The 14,637-nt window shown below is 38.1% G+C and overlaps 3 protein-coding genes and 1 pseudogene across 4 annotated transcripts; 1 reads left to right on the top strand and 3 right to left on the bottom strand.

The window, feature by feature from the left end:
• Positions 1–2,082: 2,082 nt before the first annotated feature.
• On the bottom strand, positions 2,083–3,967 carry LOC147943096 (uncharacterized). Its single transcript, XM_087455479.1, has 6 exons — positions 3,482–3,967; positions 3,066–3,221; positions 2,845–2,977; positions 2,723–2,762; positions 2,429–2,592; positions 2,083–2,320 (listed from the first exon to the last, which is right to left on the bottom strand). Exons 1-5 carry the CDS (start codon positions 3,761–3,763, stop codon positions 2,505–2,507), a joined length of 699 nt encoding a protein of 232 aa, XP_087311605.1. The 5' UTR covers positions 3,764–3,967; the 3' UTR covers positions 2,083–2,320; positions 2,429–2,504.
• Positions 3,968–4,119: 152 nt separating this feature from the next.
• Positions 4,120–6,649, top strand: LOC147943097 (uncharacterized). The gene is made up of 9 exons (XM_087454003.1): positions 4,120–4,418; positions 4,850–5,043; positions 5,160–5,297; positions 5,382–5,460; positions 5,590–5,652; positions 5,790–5,868; positions 5,967–6,023; positions 6,117–6,236; positions 6,328–6,649. The coding sequence occupies exons 2-9, from the start codon at positions 4,867–4,869 to the stop codon at positions 6,488–6,490; spliced, it is 876 nt and encodes a 291-aa protein (XP_087310129.1). The 5' UTR covers positions 4,120–4,418; positions 4,850–4,866; the 3' UTR covers positions 6,491–6,649.
• Positions 6,650–6,669: 20 nt separating this feature from the next.
• LOC147943098 (citrate synthase 3, peroxisomal-like) lies at positions 6,670–10,113 on the bottom strand. The gene is made up of 13 exons (XM_087454002.1): positions 9,735–10,113; positions 9,383–9,563; positions 9,121–9,206; positions 8,797–8,901; positions 8,648–8,710; positions 8,386–8,495; positions 8,104–8,223; positions 7,956–8,031; positions 7,791–7,864; positions 7,581–7,701; positions 7,367–7,464; positions 7,163–7,286; positions 6,670–7,084 (listed from the first exon to the last, which is right to left on the bottom strand). The coding sequence occupies exons 1-13, from the start codon at positions 9,969–9,971 to the stop codon at positions 6,944–6,946; spliced, it is 1,536 nt and encodes a 511-aa protein (XP_087310128.1). The 5' UTR covers positions 9,972–10,113; the 3' UTR covers positions 6,670–6,943.
• Positions 10,114–12,166: 2,053 nt separating this feature from the next.
• Positions 12,167–14,420, bottom strand: LOC104793207 (receptor like protein 29 pseudogene; annotated as a pseudogene). Its single transcript, XR_015559535.1, has one exon. The product of XR_015559535.1 is annotated as a receptor like protein 29 pseudogene (transcript).
• Between the last annotated feature and the right edge of the window lie 217 nt (positions 14,421–14,637).

Below are 14,637 nucleotides of genomic sequence, written 5' to 3' on the forward strand. Positions count from 1 at the left end.
ACTTCGAACGTGGGATGTCACGGATTTACCTCCTGGTAAACGTGCCATTGATTGCAAATGGGTTTTTAAAGTTAAATTGCGCTCTGATGGCACCTTAGAACGACACAAATCCCGTTTGGTTGTCTGTGGCAATCGACAAAAAGAAGGCTCCGACTACGACGAAACCTTTGCTCCGGTTGTCAAGATGACTACTATGCGTGTCTTCCTCAAGTGTGTTGCTGCTAATAACTGGGAATTATATCAAATGGACGTTAATAATGCCTTCCTTCATGGTGATCTCGAGGAAGAGGTTTATATGAAACTTCCTCCTGGTTATACTTCGAGCGATCCAAACAAAGTTTGTCGTCTGCGCAAATCTCTTTACGGCCTTAAGCAAGCTCCGCGTTGTTGGTTTGCCAAACTTTCTGATTCTTTGCTCAAGTTTGGTTTTGTTCAAAATAAGAAAGACTACTCTTTGTTCTCTTATCATCATGGTTCGTCGTGTCTCTATGTGCTTGTCTATGTCGACGATTTGATCATCGGTGGGAATGATTCTGCTCTTATCATGAAATTTAAAGCATATCTCAGTGATTGTTTCCTTATGAAGGATCTCGGGGAGCTAAAGTATTTTCTTGGATTGGAAATCTCCCGCAACAATGATGGGATTTCTGTTTGTCAACGGAAATATGCATTGGATATTGTTGCTGAGTGTGGTCTGACTGGTTGTTGCCCTTATGATACTCCTTTGGAACAGAATCATAATCTAGCTCGTGACAACGGTCCCTTGTTTGACAATCCGTCTCGTTATCGCCGTCTAGTGGGTCGCCTCGTTTATTTGTCCGTTACTCGTCCGGATTTGAGTTATGCTGTTCATCTACTTGCTCAGTTCCTTGCTAAATCTCGTGCACGTCATTGGTTTGATGTGGTTCGTGTTGTCAAGTACCTTAAGGGAACTCTTGGCCAAGGCATTTTCCTCAGTTCCAATAAGGATCTTCATGTTAATGCTTATTGTGATGCTGCTTACTCGGCGTGTCCACTCACTAGGCGCTCTATCACTGGTTATGTTGTCCTTTTGGGGGATTCTCCGGTGTCCTGGAAAACTAAGAAACAGAAGACTGTATCTCGTTCCTCCGCTGAAGCTGAATACAGGTCGATGTCTTTTACCTACTCCGAGATACAATGGCTCATGGAGTTGCTTCCTGTCTTTCACATTCGTCATCCGGATCCGGTTTCTTTTTACTGTGACAATGAGGCAGCTATCAAGATTTTGAAGAATCCAGTCTTTCACGAACGCACGAAGCACATAGAGAATGACTGTCATATCATCCGTGATGCATTTCAATCGGGTGAACTTACTCCTGTGTCTGTCGCCACTAAGGAACAAGTCGCCGACTTCTTGACAAAGGCATTAGGACGGGCTCAGTTCATTTATCTACTTGGCAAGATGGGAGTTCGGGATATCCACACTCGCCATCTTGAGGGGGAGTAATAGGAGAAGATATATACAAATATTGGGAAGATTAGGATTACCAATATTTGTTAGATTTGATCTTATTTATTTACTTAAGGCTCAAGCTATTGCTAGCCTATATATTGTACTCTAAACGTTTGATATGGATACAAGAAAACATTCAGAGCAATTCTCTGTTTTGACACTTACTCATGGGAATAGACAAACGCGACTCACCTCCATCCACGTCGGTCTTAGTCAATGGCTTTTCCATTATTAAGTCTCCTCCGTGCCTTCCATCTCCATTATCTTCCTCTTTAACCTCTCGGGCAGCTCTCGCTTCGCTTCAAGCTCTTCCTCTTCTACTTGTTGTTGTGGCTCTACATGGACGACGTATTGACTTTCTGGCTTGAAACGACGACAAAGTCGTTTTTTCAGGGGCAGACGCTCTTCTAGGTCATTCTCTATGTTTGTCATTGTTATACTATTCATTCAGGTATTGTAGAATTTTACTTGTGCTTTTATAAACAAAAAAAAAAAAAAAAAAAAGAGGAAAAAAAAACTTTTATAAGAAAAATTAAAGATGGGATAATGTTGAAATCGATAGTTTTGCCTATTGATGTATATCTTCTGATATAAACAAAACATATATATTTGCGACCTATATTCTTTTCTTTTCTTTTTTGCTTAAATTACGGCAGGTGTTTGTAAACCAGTTATAACATCAAAATCGTCATTGTAAGATGCAAGAGAGGTATAACAACAACAATAAACTTTCTAAACAGAAATACATTTAACAATCTGAAACCTATCTTTCTCTTAAAAACCGTAAAGACCTAAGAGAGTTTGACAGAGATTTTAAACTGCATCTTGATGAGGTTCCGCGTCGGCCTGCAACGTAAGTTCAAAACAGATCACATGAAGGGCTGTCAGATTACTATCAAGACAACTAGAATACGAAGTTGAAACGGTAGAGAAAGAGCTGCGGGATTGACTTACTTTGGTTGGTATTGAAAACTTTCAGAATGAAATATTATCACTCTGTGAGGCTGAAGAATACAAATATATTATGTATCTACTTGCTCATGGTTGAAGATAAGTAGAAGTTCCAAAACACCGACCCCATGGACATGAAAGCTACACGAGCTTGAAGCGGAACTACCCTGTAAATTTCACCTTTCATCAGACCTCAATGTAAAATGCTAATTCCAAGTACCACACTGATCCTATTATACATCTATATAAAGACCCTACAAATGCAAGTGATATAATGATAGAGAAAGAGAGCCATACCAAAAGTTAAGTATGCTAACGGGAACCCAGAAGCGAAATCCTGCAGAAATCCCAAGACGAGTAAATATACGAACAATTCTATGTAATGGTAAAACTTTAACTCTCTATAATTGGTAACTCACCATAAAGAAGCGTTGGAAGAGCATCTTTCTGATACTTGTTTCCCAGCTCAGAGAGCTTTCCCAGCCACAAGTTGTTCCAAGCAAATATAACAGCAATCACAGATGGACCGAGTATCACTTGGTTAAGCAGAACCTAACAGGGGATCAGTATAAGCAGTCAACACTGTATCACAACATGTCCTAAGTACGATTAACAAAACAAATCTCAGAGGTAATAGTACCTTAAGCACTAGATTTGTGGCAGTTGGTTTAGGCAAAGAATGATCAAGGAATTGATACCATGCATACGAGCCAGGGCCATATAAGAGAAACCCGTAAGAACTCATCCGCAGTGCACGAATCCAGTCATGTTCTGAGAAAATGTTCCACAACTCCCCCTAAGTAAAACGATCCAATCACAAATCCTTTAGTCACAAGCCAAGTTTCCAACCAATGTACGAAAACACATTTTGCAAGAGAGTAAATATGAACTACCCCAAACAACAATAACACAAATCAAACATAACTTAATAAAGAGACTGTACACACTACACACTAATCAAACATACTCACAAACATTTTTGGTTATACAAAAGATCCAATTTCATTTTTAAGGTGTATCACTAAATCATACTCACTAAAACTTCGTGAGACGAACCTCGTCAAGCTCAGAAGATGATTGTTTAAGAGCGGTTCTCTTTTTCCATCTCCCAGATAGCTGAGCAATCGTGTCACCGGTGAAAGTGAGTGCGCCGGCCGTCACAGCTTGCTTCAAAGGAAACCGATAACCGCCGGCGTTTCTGCTCACGTCGACGGAATCCGAAGATCCAGAATTCCTTTGCTTGCCTCTATCGCCGGAAGGTTTCTTCTTTCTCCGTTGATCGAATCCATTCCATCCCCAAAAACCACCAGCGCCGCCGCAACCTCCCAATGCGTCCATTAAAAATGATTCCTTTAATCTCCGTTGAAACAGAGAGTTTGCCCAAATCTTTTAAAAGCTCTCTCATCAGTGAGTCCTGTCCGTTTGTTTCTCTCCGGTTTGGTTCGATTCCAGTTTTTTGGGAAACAGATCAAAGTCAAACCAAACCTGAAACGAATCAAACCGAAATAAAATTCGATTGTATAAATTAGATTGTATTTATGTAATTGAATTTTGATTTGTTTAGTTCGGTTATGTATGATTCGGTATAAGAATTAACCTATAGTTTGTTGTAATATTCGGTTGGTTAACTTAGTTCGATTTGGTTCGGTTTTATGTATCCTGTACATTAAACGACGTCGTCACGTGAAACCGGTGAAGATGGCGCGTGTTTGTAAATAAACCAAGACCTACAATCGTGATTTTGAAACGCACGTTTAAAATAATAGCGTTAGCCAATTGTTTTCAACTCATCATCATCGTCGTTGTGGTGTGGGTGGGTATACACATACGATTGAACAAACTCAGAAAACTCCGGCGTCTGTTTACCGCTATCATCATTCTACCGGGAAGACAAAAAGGGGTTTCTCCGATCGTCGAAGAGATTCTTTGGATCTGTCTCCTTCATTCCTTCCTGGGTCAATTTTCGATTCAGCTCCCTGTTTGATTTTTATTGGTAAAACTCATCCTCTGCATCTAATCTAGTGTTTTCGATTTGTTGATGGATTGATTCAATTGTGAATTCTACTTGAGGTATTTGATTGATTGGAAGGTATTTGATTGATTGGATCATCTCAATTTATCAAAATCCTTTGAATTTAGATTTGGATAGATGTAGCTCTCAGTTTATGAAGATCCTTCTTTTGAGTTATGATGGATGGCCTTTTTTGGTATAAAGGAACTTGCTTGAATGATTAAAGCAGGTTTTTGTGTTATCTAGATGACGTTTTCACATTATATTTGAGGAAAGTTTCAGACTTTGTCCTTATCAAGTTTCTTATAAGCTGATGAATTCTGTATCTTGTACCTTAAGTGATATATATATATATATATAGTCTACAGGTGTCTTCTTGTGAAATCATATTGAAAGTGTGTTTCTTGTTGTAGGTTTTGGGAAGGCTGCGATGTTGTTTGAGGGGCATACCAGGAAACCACCTTCGCTTGTTGATCTTTGCGTTAGGAAAGCCATTGATAATGTAAAGTACATTGGATATGTTGGTGGAGTTGATCTTCATCTCCTTGAACAGATTATGCAACACTGTACACTGGAACAGCTGAAGCACATTGAGGATTCTACTCAAGTAATAAGCTTTTGATTCTCACTGACCATATGGCTCGATTTATCTCTTGTATGTTTTGAAGGTTTCTCCATCTTAATTTATGCTTTTTCCTTGTCTTTTTTTTTTTGTTTTGCTAGGACACAGATCTTAGTCCAGTCACCGATAATTTTTGGAAGGGATTCTATGAGAAGCACTTTGGTGAAGAGGCCTTGAATGACACTATGGAGGGGATGAAGCGGAATAAAGTTAATTTCAAATGGAGGGATTTATATGAGGTTTGGTTTATTTTTCAGGTTTTGATGTAGATACATATATAAGTGGTGTTGAATTATAAGATATATGCATATGGTTTCGTGCAGGCTAAGGTTATAAGCGTGCAAGAGAAGGAAAAGGAAGTTGTTGATCGACTGAAACAACGTTACAAGAACGAAGATGAAAGTATGATATTTTTACGAATATGTCTTTTCATCTATGGCTGTTAGATCAATAATGAGAAGCATGTTCTTAGACCAAAATTTATTCTTCTTCCTTTCCCTTGTAATCGTTTTAAAATTATTTTTTTGTCAGGAAAACAAAGTCGACAAACTAAGGTCTGCTCCAAAGCTCCTCCAAGCAAGAGACCATTTTGGGGTAATTCCTTTTTAATCTATATGATTATTTTGCAGCATCTTGTCAGGTCTTGAAAAAACATTATGCAAATGCTCCATGCATATATTGGTTTCGTCCCTCAGGGTTTTGTAACGGTTATATTGAACGATTCGTTGCAGGTAATACTGCATCAGGTTACAATCTTGGGCATGTGAAGAGCAATATCATGAAAAAGGCAAAAATAGATCTGTTGAAGAGGTACACTTCAAAAATGCGCAATTACAAGGTTTACTTGTAAGGTTTCTAGCAACAATCTATTTCTGAATTCAAAGTTTCCGATGGTTTTGATTATACAGCCAAGAAGTGAAAAATCTTACTGCCATTAAAAGGAACACGATTCATAAGAGTTCCAGGTATCATCTCCTCAGCAGCATCTATTTATCTATATTGATCTACAATATTTATTCCCCAAACTTGATCGGTTTGATGAATCATTTTTTGTCTAGTGTTCCTACTCCAAAGAGGACTGGCTTATCTGCGAATGCGCCTTCAACTTCGAGAAGCATTCCTTATGGTGGACGAAATCTTACTGAAACTAAAAGGAACACGATTCAAAAGAGTTTCAGGTAAATATGAACTCAGTATCTCTATATCTATATTGATCCACATTCTTTATCCTCGAAACTTGATCAGTTTGACGGATCATGTCTTGTCTAGTATTTCTGCTCCAAAGAGGACTGGCTTAACCGTAAATTCGCCTCCAATTTCAAGAAGCATCCCTTCTGGTGGACAAAGGCTACCTCCAAGGAAGATGAACAGCGTTCCTGGAACTGCTCCTTCAACTTCGAAAAATGCAGCCTCCAGACAAAAAAACATATAAAGCTTTGTTTACAGATCATTTTTTCTTTAAGTGTATCATTTACATGGCTGCTCCAAGTTTCAAGAATTCCGAATTTTGAAACTTTGTAGCTTGACGATACCCTATTTAAATGCTTTGTTTTCTACTTGTTGCTTTGGCCAAGAAATTTTCACAACAAAAGTCCTTGTAGAATGCAAATCTTTTTATACGATAAACACATTCTGATTATAATGCAAACAAGGCGAATAAACACACCATCAAGGATGGATTGAAGCAAATATATGTTTTATTGTGCCTACAGTATGAGAAATCTTCACTTAAAAGAAAGATCAAATCAAGACTGGAGACTTTCTTAGCTTTTGGCTATAGATAATCCAATCTCTTTTATTCAAAAGCTAATAGATAATCCAATCTCTTTTATTCTTTGCGGTCTGGTTGATGTATATAGTATATGGACCCTAAAAGGGCCTACGCCTAATCTGAAGTTCCAGCCAAACGTCTTCTTGTTGCATTTGAAGTCGAGACTTGACCCAATTTGTCTGACTCCTTCGACTCATCCGTCATCATTCTCTCTCTCACTGGTGTGTAATGCCTCAGCCACACGCCCGTGTACACCTTCAACATTCAACATTTCAATCAAATTGATCCGAACAAACATCTTCCTCTTATTATTCTTGGGAAGAGGCTAACTACCTGTTGTGGTCTCATGATCTTGGTGTCAGGATCATCCAACGACTCTTTCCAATGGGACAAGTATCCAGCCATGCGAGGAATCGCGAATAAGACCGTGAAGAACTCTGGTGGAAATCCCATTGCCCTATTTTAATGGTGAAAGATAGCATATTTAGATGAATTTGACAGGAAGAGATAAACACTGCAACGCATTCAAACTTTTACCTGTATATTAATCCAGAGTAGAAATCAACATTTGGATAAAGCTTTCTCTTAACAAAGTAATCGTCAGAGAGAGCTGCCTTCTCAAGTGCAACAGCAACCTGCAGACACCAGAATCAAACAAATTCACTTTAAGGAAACATGAAAAATTACACTTCGATGGAAAAGGTGTGCATCAAGTTTCTGTATAACCTTGAACTTCTCGGACATAGCGTACCTCAATTAGTGGATCCTTTCCAACAATGGAAAATACTTCATCAGCCAGGTTCTTGATGACTTTAGCTCGAGGGTCATAGTTTTTGTACACACGGTGTCCAAAACCAGACATCTTCCTCTTCCTAAGATGTCAAAGAGATGAGAATATTAATGAAAAGACTGGTCACAAATCCAGAAAACAGAAACATATAGTTTCAAAAATTGAGTTTACCTGTTTTTCACACCCTCGATGAACTCTGGAATATTTTCAACAGTCCCAATCTCTGCCAACATTTTAAGCACAGCCTAATGGAACCAAATACATGAATTTCAAATACCATGGAGCATGCAAATACATCAGAAGATGTAACATATGACATAAGAATAAATAGCATACCTCGTTTGCACCACCATGAAGTGGACCGTAAAGCGCTCCCACAGCTCCAGCAACAGCAGTGTACACATCAACACCGCTACAAGAAGACATTTCCTAATCAGTATATCTATCTCCTATCCAGGTTACTAAGAGTCAAACCAAAGAGTACCTAGAGGCCAGATGTCGAGCAGCAGCAGTGGAGCAGTTCATTTCATGCTCAGCATGCAGTATGAAGAGGATGTCTAAAACCCGAGCCAGCCGAGGATTAGGTTTATATGATCTATTTCCCCTGTAAGAAACAGAAAATAAAAAGTGTGTTAAGGGCACGCTGCAAGTCATGTACAGTAACAAACAACTAAGCTTCCAGTGCTCAGAAGCGTCAAGCGATCATCCAAAAAAAGAAACTTAAAGTTGAGTTTCTAACTAATTCAAGAAGATAGTGTAGACATACAGGGAATCCAGCATATAGAGGAAATTCTCTGCATAAGAAAGGTTGCCTGAAGGAAGAACAGGAGGCCTCCCTGCCATCCTCAAATAAGCAGCTGCTGCAATTGTTGGTGCCTGCAAATTTCAAACACGTTTAGTTGCATAGATTGTAGCTTCTTCTTTCAGACCTCCAGGAAATACAGTCCATATATGTTATATGCGTGACTAGAGCGATTGACACAATATATACAGGAAGAAATAAGGTAACCACTGATAACAAAATATACCTTTCCAATAATGCGAATAATTTGTTTATCTCTAACTTGTTTTGAATCGTAAATATCCTGGCCCTGCACCCAGTAGAGTATTAGTCAACATGTTTATCCGGACAATTTCAAAAGAGCTAAATCCACTATTGAGTGACAAGGAAACCTACCCTAAGAGCAGGATTTGCATCAGGATGAAAGATGGAAAGCGCACTCATTGCACTCACGAGAACTCCCATTGGGTGTGCATCATGAGGCATGGACTGTATAATGTCCTGCACAAAAAGTTATCAAGTAACTGGAGTAAGATATGAGAAATATATTGTTTGATAGATTTGCATAGAGCACAAAACCTTTTTAAAAACATGTACATAAACATCTTGAGGATTGAACAGACAATGACAATAACAAGCACAGAACAGTTAAGTCTAAAGTCCTGAAACAATTGATACATGGAAATTGAAATTCATATACCAAGGAGTAGAGAGACTTACTAATACTCCTTGTGGCACAGCTGAATGCTGAGAAACTGCAAACTCCCAATCAGATAGTTGACTTTCAGAGGGCAGATTCCCATACACTGACAAAAAAAATAGATAGTAAAGGAGGAAGCTTTTCATCAAAATCTAATTCGATCCTATCCAACACTTGAAATTGTGGTCAGTGACATAGTTTTGCTCTAAAACGGAAATCAAAGCAGCAATACTAGGAAATTAAGTTAGCAAAGCTGGAAACAATATTATCTAATCCACTTACTGAGAAGATAAGCAACCTCCAGAAAAGTGCTGTTCTCAGCCATTTCCTCAATAGGGTAGCCACGATAACGGAGGATACCTTCATCTCCATCGATGTAAGATATCGAAGAGCGAACAGGTGCCGTGTTCAAGTAACCAGGGTCGTATAATTTAAGCCCCTTATCTTCCTTCCCCGTCGCTATCTGTCACGCAAACAGACCAAATTCTCAGCACAGAATCAAAACTCAAAAACAACAAAAATTTTATAAATCTAACAACTTTTTTCCATTACGCTTGATTCCATCATTCAATTCAAACCCAATAAAAAAAAAAAACTTTCTACTTATTATGAATTTGTTTTAGAGAAACAATACCTTTTTGAGATCAACGGCTTTAACAGTACCATCCTCTGAGACCGGAACTTTGTATTTCTTCCCGGTACGTTCGTCTACGATCGTCAGGCTTCCTTTAAGTGATCCATGGGGTGCGGCGGCGACACTCGTATCCGCCGACGTGCAATATCGCTCGATCGCCGGAGAATCCTGTTTTCCTTCAGTCAAATGAGCTGAGAGAACAGCTAGTCGAGCTCTAACTCTATCTGATAATTCCATTAATCAACGATTTCAAACCAAAACAAAAAACAAAAAAATCAAAATTTCAAAGAAGAGTAGAAGAAAGGGAGCGAAGAAGCAAACCATTTGTTTCTTCTACTCTTCGTTAAATAACAACAACACGTGTCTCGATCCCCTGAGGGCAGGAGTATTTGACTAGTGTCCACATGTATATGATCTAACGGATATGCTAATATCGAACGGTCGAAAGACACCGGAGACTACCCTCGATTGACCCAACTTGGATTGATCCTCTGTATCTCTAATCTTGTCAGAATTAATATGGGGACCCACACTCATCATCAGCATTATCTTAAAAAAGAGTCTCAATTGCTTACCTCGATTTGCTAAATCCTGATTGATTATGGGCTTTATGGATAAGCATCTTTCGGCCCAATAGTATCTAAAAGTGTTTCTTTCGGCCTATTTTTTTAGTTGACACGGTTCGCCTTTATTTTCTTATTAGCTTCTTTACTCATTTACCATTGGAACCAAACCAAACATTTCATTACCAGTTAAGTTCTAGTTTCAAAACAGAGCGATCAACTATAACTGTAATCACAATAAAAATGACTAGAACTACAGTCTAAACCAAGATGGTGAACTATGATATTGCGTACAACGGTACAAGTTCAAAAGACAAATCATGATTTTATGGATGTTCTTTCTATCTATTAATAGTAGTCCGATATACAAAATAATAGTTGCCAAAGATATGGTAATAATGTTTTGTATAATTTACGTTAATTAGTGTACTAGGTAGGCTATTAATCTTATACTACTAAGTTTACGATGGGGAATATATGTAGCTCTAGTTAGCTTTTGGTTTTTAATGGTGGTGAGAAACGTGAGAGTGAAAGGTATAATAAATGAGATGTTAAAAGCGATGGGTCGAATAGTTTCATTCGTACCTAAAAATGGAATTCTAAAGTTGGTTCTCCTCCCCCACGTGAGGCTCTGAATCTGAGAGTGATAGATAGGATTAGATCTTTCTTTCCCTCTCCTTCCGTTTTCAACACATGAAATTATAAGGAACGTTACGTTACACTCTTCTTGTTTTTTCTTTTCTTACTGATTGATACAATTCGAAGACCACCATACTATTTACTAATATCACTCAATCATATCTCTTTCAATGTGTGAACTTTTTTACATGTACATCTGAAAGATCTCAATGAATGAAGTTCACTCCTACTTTTATATAGGATTTACAATAACACAATTTACATCTCTTGTATTTTTAGTTATTCAAGCATCGCCATTTTGAAAATTAGATTTTACTGATATGTAATATTTTATAAAATATAAACAAAGTCTTTTTCACGCTAAAAAAATTATAAATAAGAAATATTGACAGAGGAAATGTGTGAGAGAGGCAATGGTAATGCAATATAATTCGCATGCAGTAAGAAAAAACATGAGAAAAAAAAAAGAAAGTAGTTGGATTTAGACAGATGACTGACAAATATATATATATATTATTTTCTTCTAGTTTCCCCTATATATATATGGTGTTTATCATGTTAAAATATGTTTAAAACTTTAACCTATCATTAGTCACATCACATCCGAAAGATGTGTACGATAAAGAAAACAAAAGAAGATTATTAATGTACCCAAAATTTGTTTAATCAATCATCTTTTTTTCTTTTTTTTCTCATTAGATACGATACGATCAGAGGGAGTCCTAACGTGAAGTACTACCATGACGCTCTGCGATATATAGGGTCCTACATAATGATAGCAGCTGAGAGTATAAAACAAAATTAAGTTAAATGAGAGTTAATCGCTTTAAAACAAATTTAAGATGGTTTGGTTTGGTTGTTTGAAATCCAAATTTTAAAAGATTACTTGTAATTTTCTAGCTCTTAAAATTTAGTTGCATCATGGTCAGACTGAATCAGGTTTGTGTCGTTTTATCACTTCTTCTTCCACTGGACACTCTTTATCCCAAACTGCTCCTTTATTTTTTTTGTTCAATGCTCTTCTCTATCTATTATAATAAACTTTACTCAAACTCAATCGAAAACAACAAAACATTGTCTTCATTTGTTATTTTCCATTTGTATACAAACACGTATTTATACACACAGCTATGAAGTTGTTCACTATCCATATTTACACCTAAAACTCATAATGGACTCGAAGTTTTTTTTTTTTTTTTTTTAGTACAATCCATATTCAAAAATCTGAAAGAAAATAAAATACTAGTCCTACTAGTACAGTATTATTAAAAAAAAAAAAAAACAACAATAATAACATTAAGGTACATTGCTTAAATAGAAAACTAATACACATCAAAATCGACTACTAATAATAAATTTATTTCCCTAGAAATCATCGTCTACTTTGGGAACAAACACTAATCTCTTTTTTCTTAGGGATTTGATACAAATATTTATTCTCTGTTTTTTTTTTCTTCGTTTTGTCTTTTATCTCTCCTTAGAGAACCAATCGTTGATGTAACCCCAGAAACAGAGCAAACTGAAACAGAGCACTTGAGAAGAAACAAGATCTATAATACCGAGAGGAAGTAGCTTGTGATTTCTTCTTTGGATGCTGCATCAACGCTCCAGCTCCACCACTAGTAATATTCTTCCCGCAGACATCAACTCCAGTCTTAACGACACTGAACTCATCCTCTGGCTTCAGACACAACCCTCTGTTCCCGCTCAAATCCAAATTTTTACTCAACCGTCTTAGGAAACTCGAGTCGAACGGCACGACGCCGATCAGTAAGTTCCTGCTGAGGTTCAGATGGAAAACGTGAGGCAAAGACTCAAACCCAGATGGGATCTCCCCGGTTACTCTGTTGTTAGCCAGAGACAACGAGCTAAGGTTCATGAGCTTGGTGTAACTATCCGGGATCACGCCGGAGTATCCTGAATTCTCGAGTTGGAGCTCTTGGAGTTTAGGTAGGAACCCTAACTCAACGGGGAGAGCAACGGACATTGGGTTGTTATCCATTATGAAGTACTGCAAACTCTGAAGTTTCGAGATTCCTTTTGGAAAAGCTCCTTTGAGTTTGTTTTTGCTTAACGCCATGAATGATAAAGAACGAAGCTTTTCTACTCCTTCTGGGATTCTTCCGAAGAGAGAGTTCGAGCTCAGGTCGAGTTTCTGAAGCATACTCAGTTGCGAGATCGTTGGAGGGATTGTACCGGTTAACGAATTGTAGCTTAAATCTAAGCCGACGAGGCTATTGAGATTCCCCAGTTGCAGAGGAATTTTACCTGTGAGCTTGTTGTAGCTGAGATCGAGATGTACGAGGCTTTTCAGTGAGAAAACCGCCGGAGGGATATCTCCGGTTAACCGGTTTTGCGAGAGGGTGAGGATTTGTAAAGATTTGAGAGTAGAGATGCGAGGAGGGATTTGGCCTGAGAGAGAAGGGTTTGATCTGAGGCTAAGCTGTTGAAGAGAGGAGTTGGGGAGGAGCTTAATAGGGAAGATGATTGTGGTTGGGAAGTGAGTGAAGCAGTTGAAGAAGAAGACTGATTGAAGAAAAGGGAGAGAGAAGATTGAAGAAGGGAAAGAAGCAGAGGGTTTACAAGAAGGGTTTGGAGCAGAGCCGAAATCGAGTCGAGAGACGTGTGACAAGTGGTCTGGACCGGTTTTGCACTCAATGCCTGGCCAAGATGAGCCAGGTGCGCAAGGGTTTGGGTGTGACTGACGCCATTGTTGATCAGACGACATTGACTCCATGATCTTGAAGAGAGTTTCTGACTCAGATGAAGGCATTGAGGCAGAGACTCTGTTTCCTTGACAGGGGAAGAGTGATGTTATCAGGAGAAAGAAGAGCAGTGAGGAAGGAGATGGTAAAGCTCTCTTCATCGTCATAGGTTTTGGTGTAAGAGAGAGGAGAGAGAGAGAGAGACAAAGAGTGTGTGTTTCTTTCTTGGTGATATTATACTGAGAATTCACAAAAGTTCTTTCGTTAGTTTTATTTCTCCAATGCAAAGGAGTTGAGAGATGCAATGTTTATTTAGAATCTTTGAGAAGAGAGCGTAAAAAGTGACATTAGATCATCATCGAGGAGCATAAACCCCAAAAGAGAAACTTAGGGAAAAGGTTTAAGCTTTTAACGAGTTTTAAGTGAAAATGTTTAAGGATTTGGGACAAGACAAGACAGAGACACGTGAACAATCAGAATCTAAACAAGGTATGATAAAAGAGTGAAGACTTAGAAGAAAGCTAGTAAAGAATACGAATAGGTTTTTGAGTGTGTGAGACTGTGAGTGATAGAGAGAGAGAAAGAGAGAGATGCAATTATAAATGGAAGTGATTGAAAGTGACACGTGTGGGGACGTGAGAGACAAAGAGGTAGGGACTCAAAGACATGAGAGATTGGGAAGAGAAAAGAGAAGACACAAATTAAAAAGAGTACTTGATAGGTTTTGTAAAGGGGCCATACACACATGTTTCTTCCTTTATTAAAACACTTCTGTTCGAACAAATTTTTTTTTAGGGACTTGTCTTTGTTGGTGGCCTGGTGGGTAGTCTCGTGGATACGTTAGCTCCTCGAATCTCTCAGGTTCTGTGGAGCGGTTTTCCTGTTTTATGTCTCTGTCCTTCTCTAAATATATGTACAGTATTACGGTGTTACTTTCTAAATCTAATCATGTGGTATTTTTCATAGTCTATGTGAAAATGTATACTAAAAAAGGAA

Source organism: Camelina sativa, chromosome 6 (genome assembly GCF_030686135.1).
Source record: "Camelina sativa cultivar CO46 ecotype springtype chromosome 6, ASM3068613v1".
Classification (NCBI taxonomy): domain Eukaryota; kingdom Viridiplantae; phylum Streptophyta; class Magnoliopsida; order Brassicales; family Brassicaceae; genus Camelina; species Camelina sativa.

Excerpts from the sequence above, each read along its gene's own strand:
- LOC147943097 (XM_087454003.1), top strand. The coding sequence starts at position 4,867 with ATGTTGTTTGAGGGGCATACCAGGAAACCACCTTCGCTTGTTGATCTT. Across the intron at positions 5,653-5,789 it reads AAGCAAGAGACCATTTTGGG|GTAATACTGCATCAGGTTAC; the intron begins GTAATTCCTTTT and ends GATTCGTTGCAG. Across the intron at positions 5,869-5,966 it reads AAAATAGATCTGTTGAAGAG|CCAAGAAGTGAAAAATCTTA; the intron begins GTACACTTCAAA and ends TTGATTATACAG.
- LOC147943098 (XM_087454002.1), bottom strand. The coding sequence starts at position 9,971 with ATGGAATTATCAGATAGAGTTAGAGCTCGACTAGCTGTTCTCTCAGCT. Across the intron at positions 8,032-8,103 it reads GCTCGACATCTGGCCTCTAG|CGGTGTTGATGTGTACACTG; the intron begins GTACTCTTTGGT and ends GTCTTCTTGTAG. Across the intron at positions 7,465-7,580 it reads GAAAGGATCCACTAATTGAG|GTTGCTGTTGCACTTGAGAA; the intron begins GTACGCTATGTC and ends TGGTGTCTGCAG.
- LOC147943096 (XM_087455479.1), bottom strand. The coding sequence starts at position 3,763 with ATGGACGCATTGGGAGGTTGCGGCGGCGCTGGTGGTTTTTGGGGATGG. Across the intron at positions 2,978-3,065 it reads CCACAAATCTAGTGCTTAAG|GTTCTGCTTAACCAAGTGAT; the intron begins GTACTATTACCT and ends ATCCCCTGTTAG. Across the intron at positions 2,593-2,722 it reads GTTAGCATACTTAACTTTTG|GGTAGTTCCGCTTCAAGCTC; the intron begins GTATGGCTCTCT and ends TGAAATTTACAG.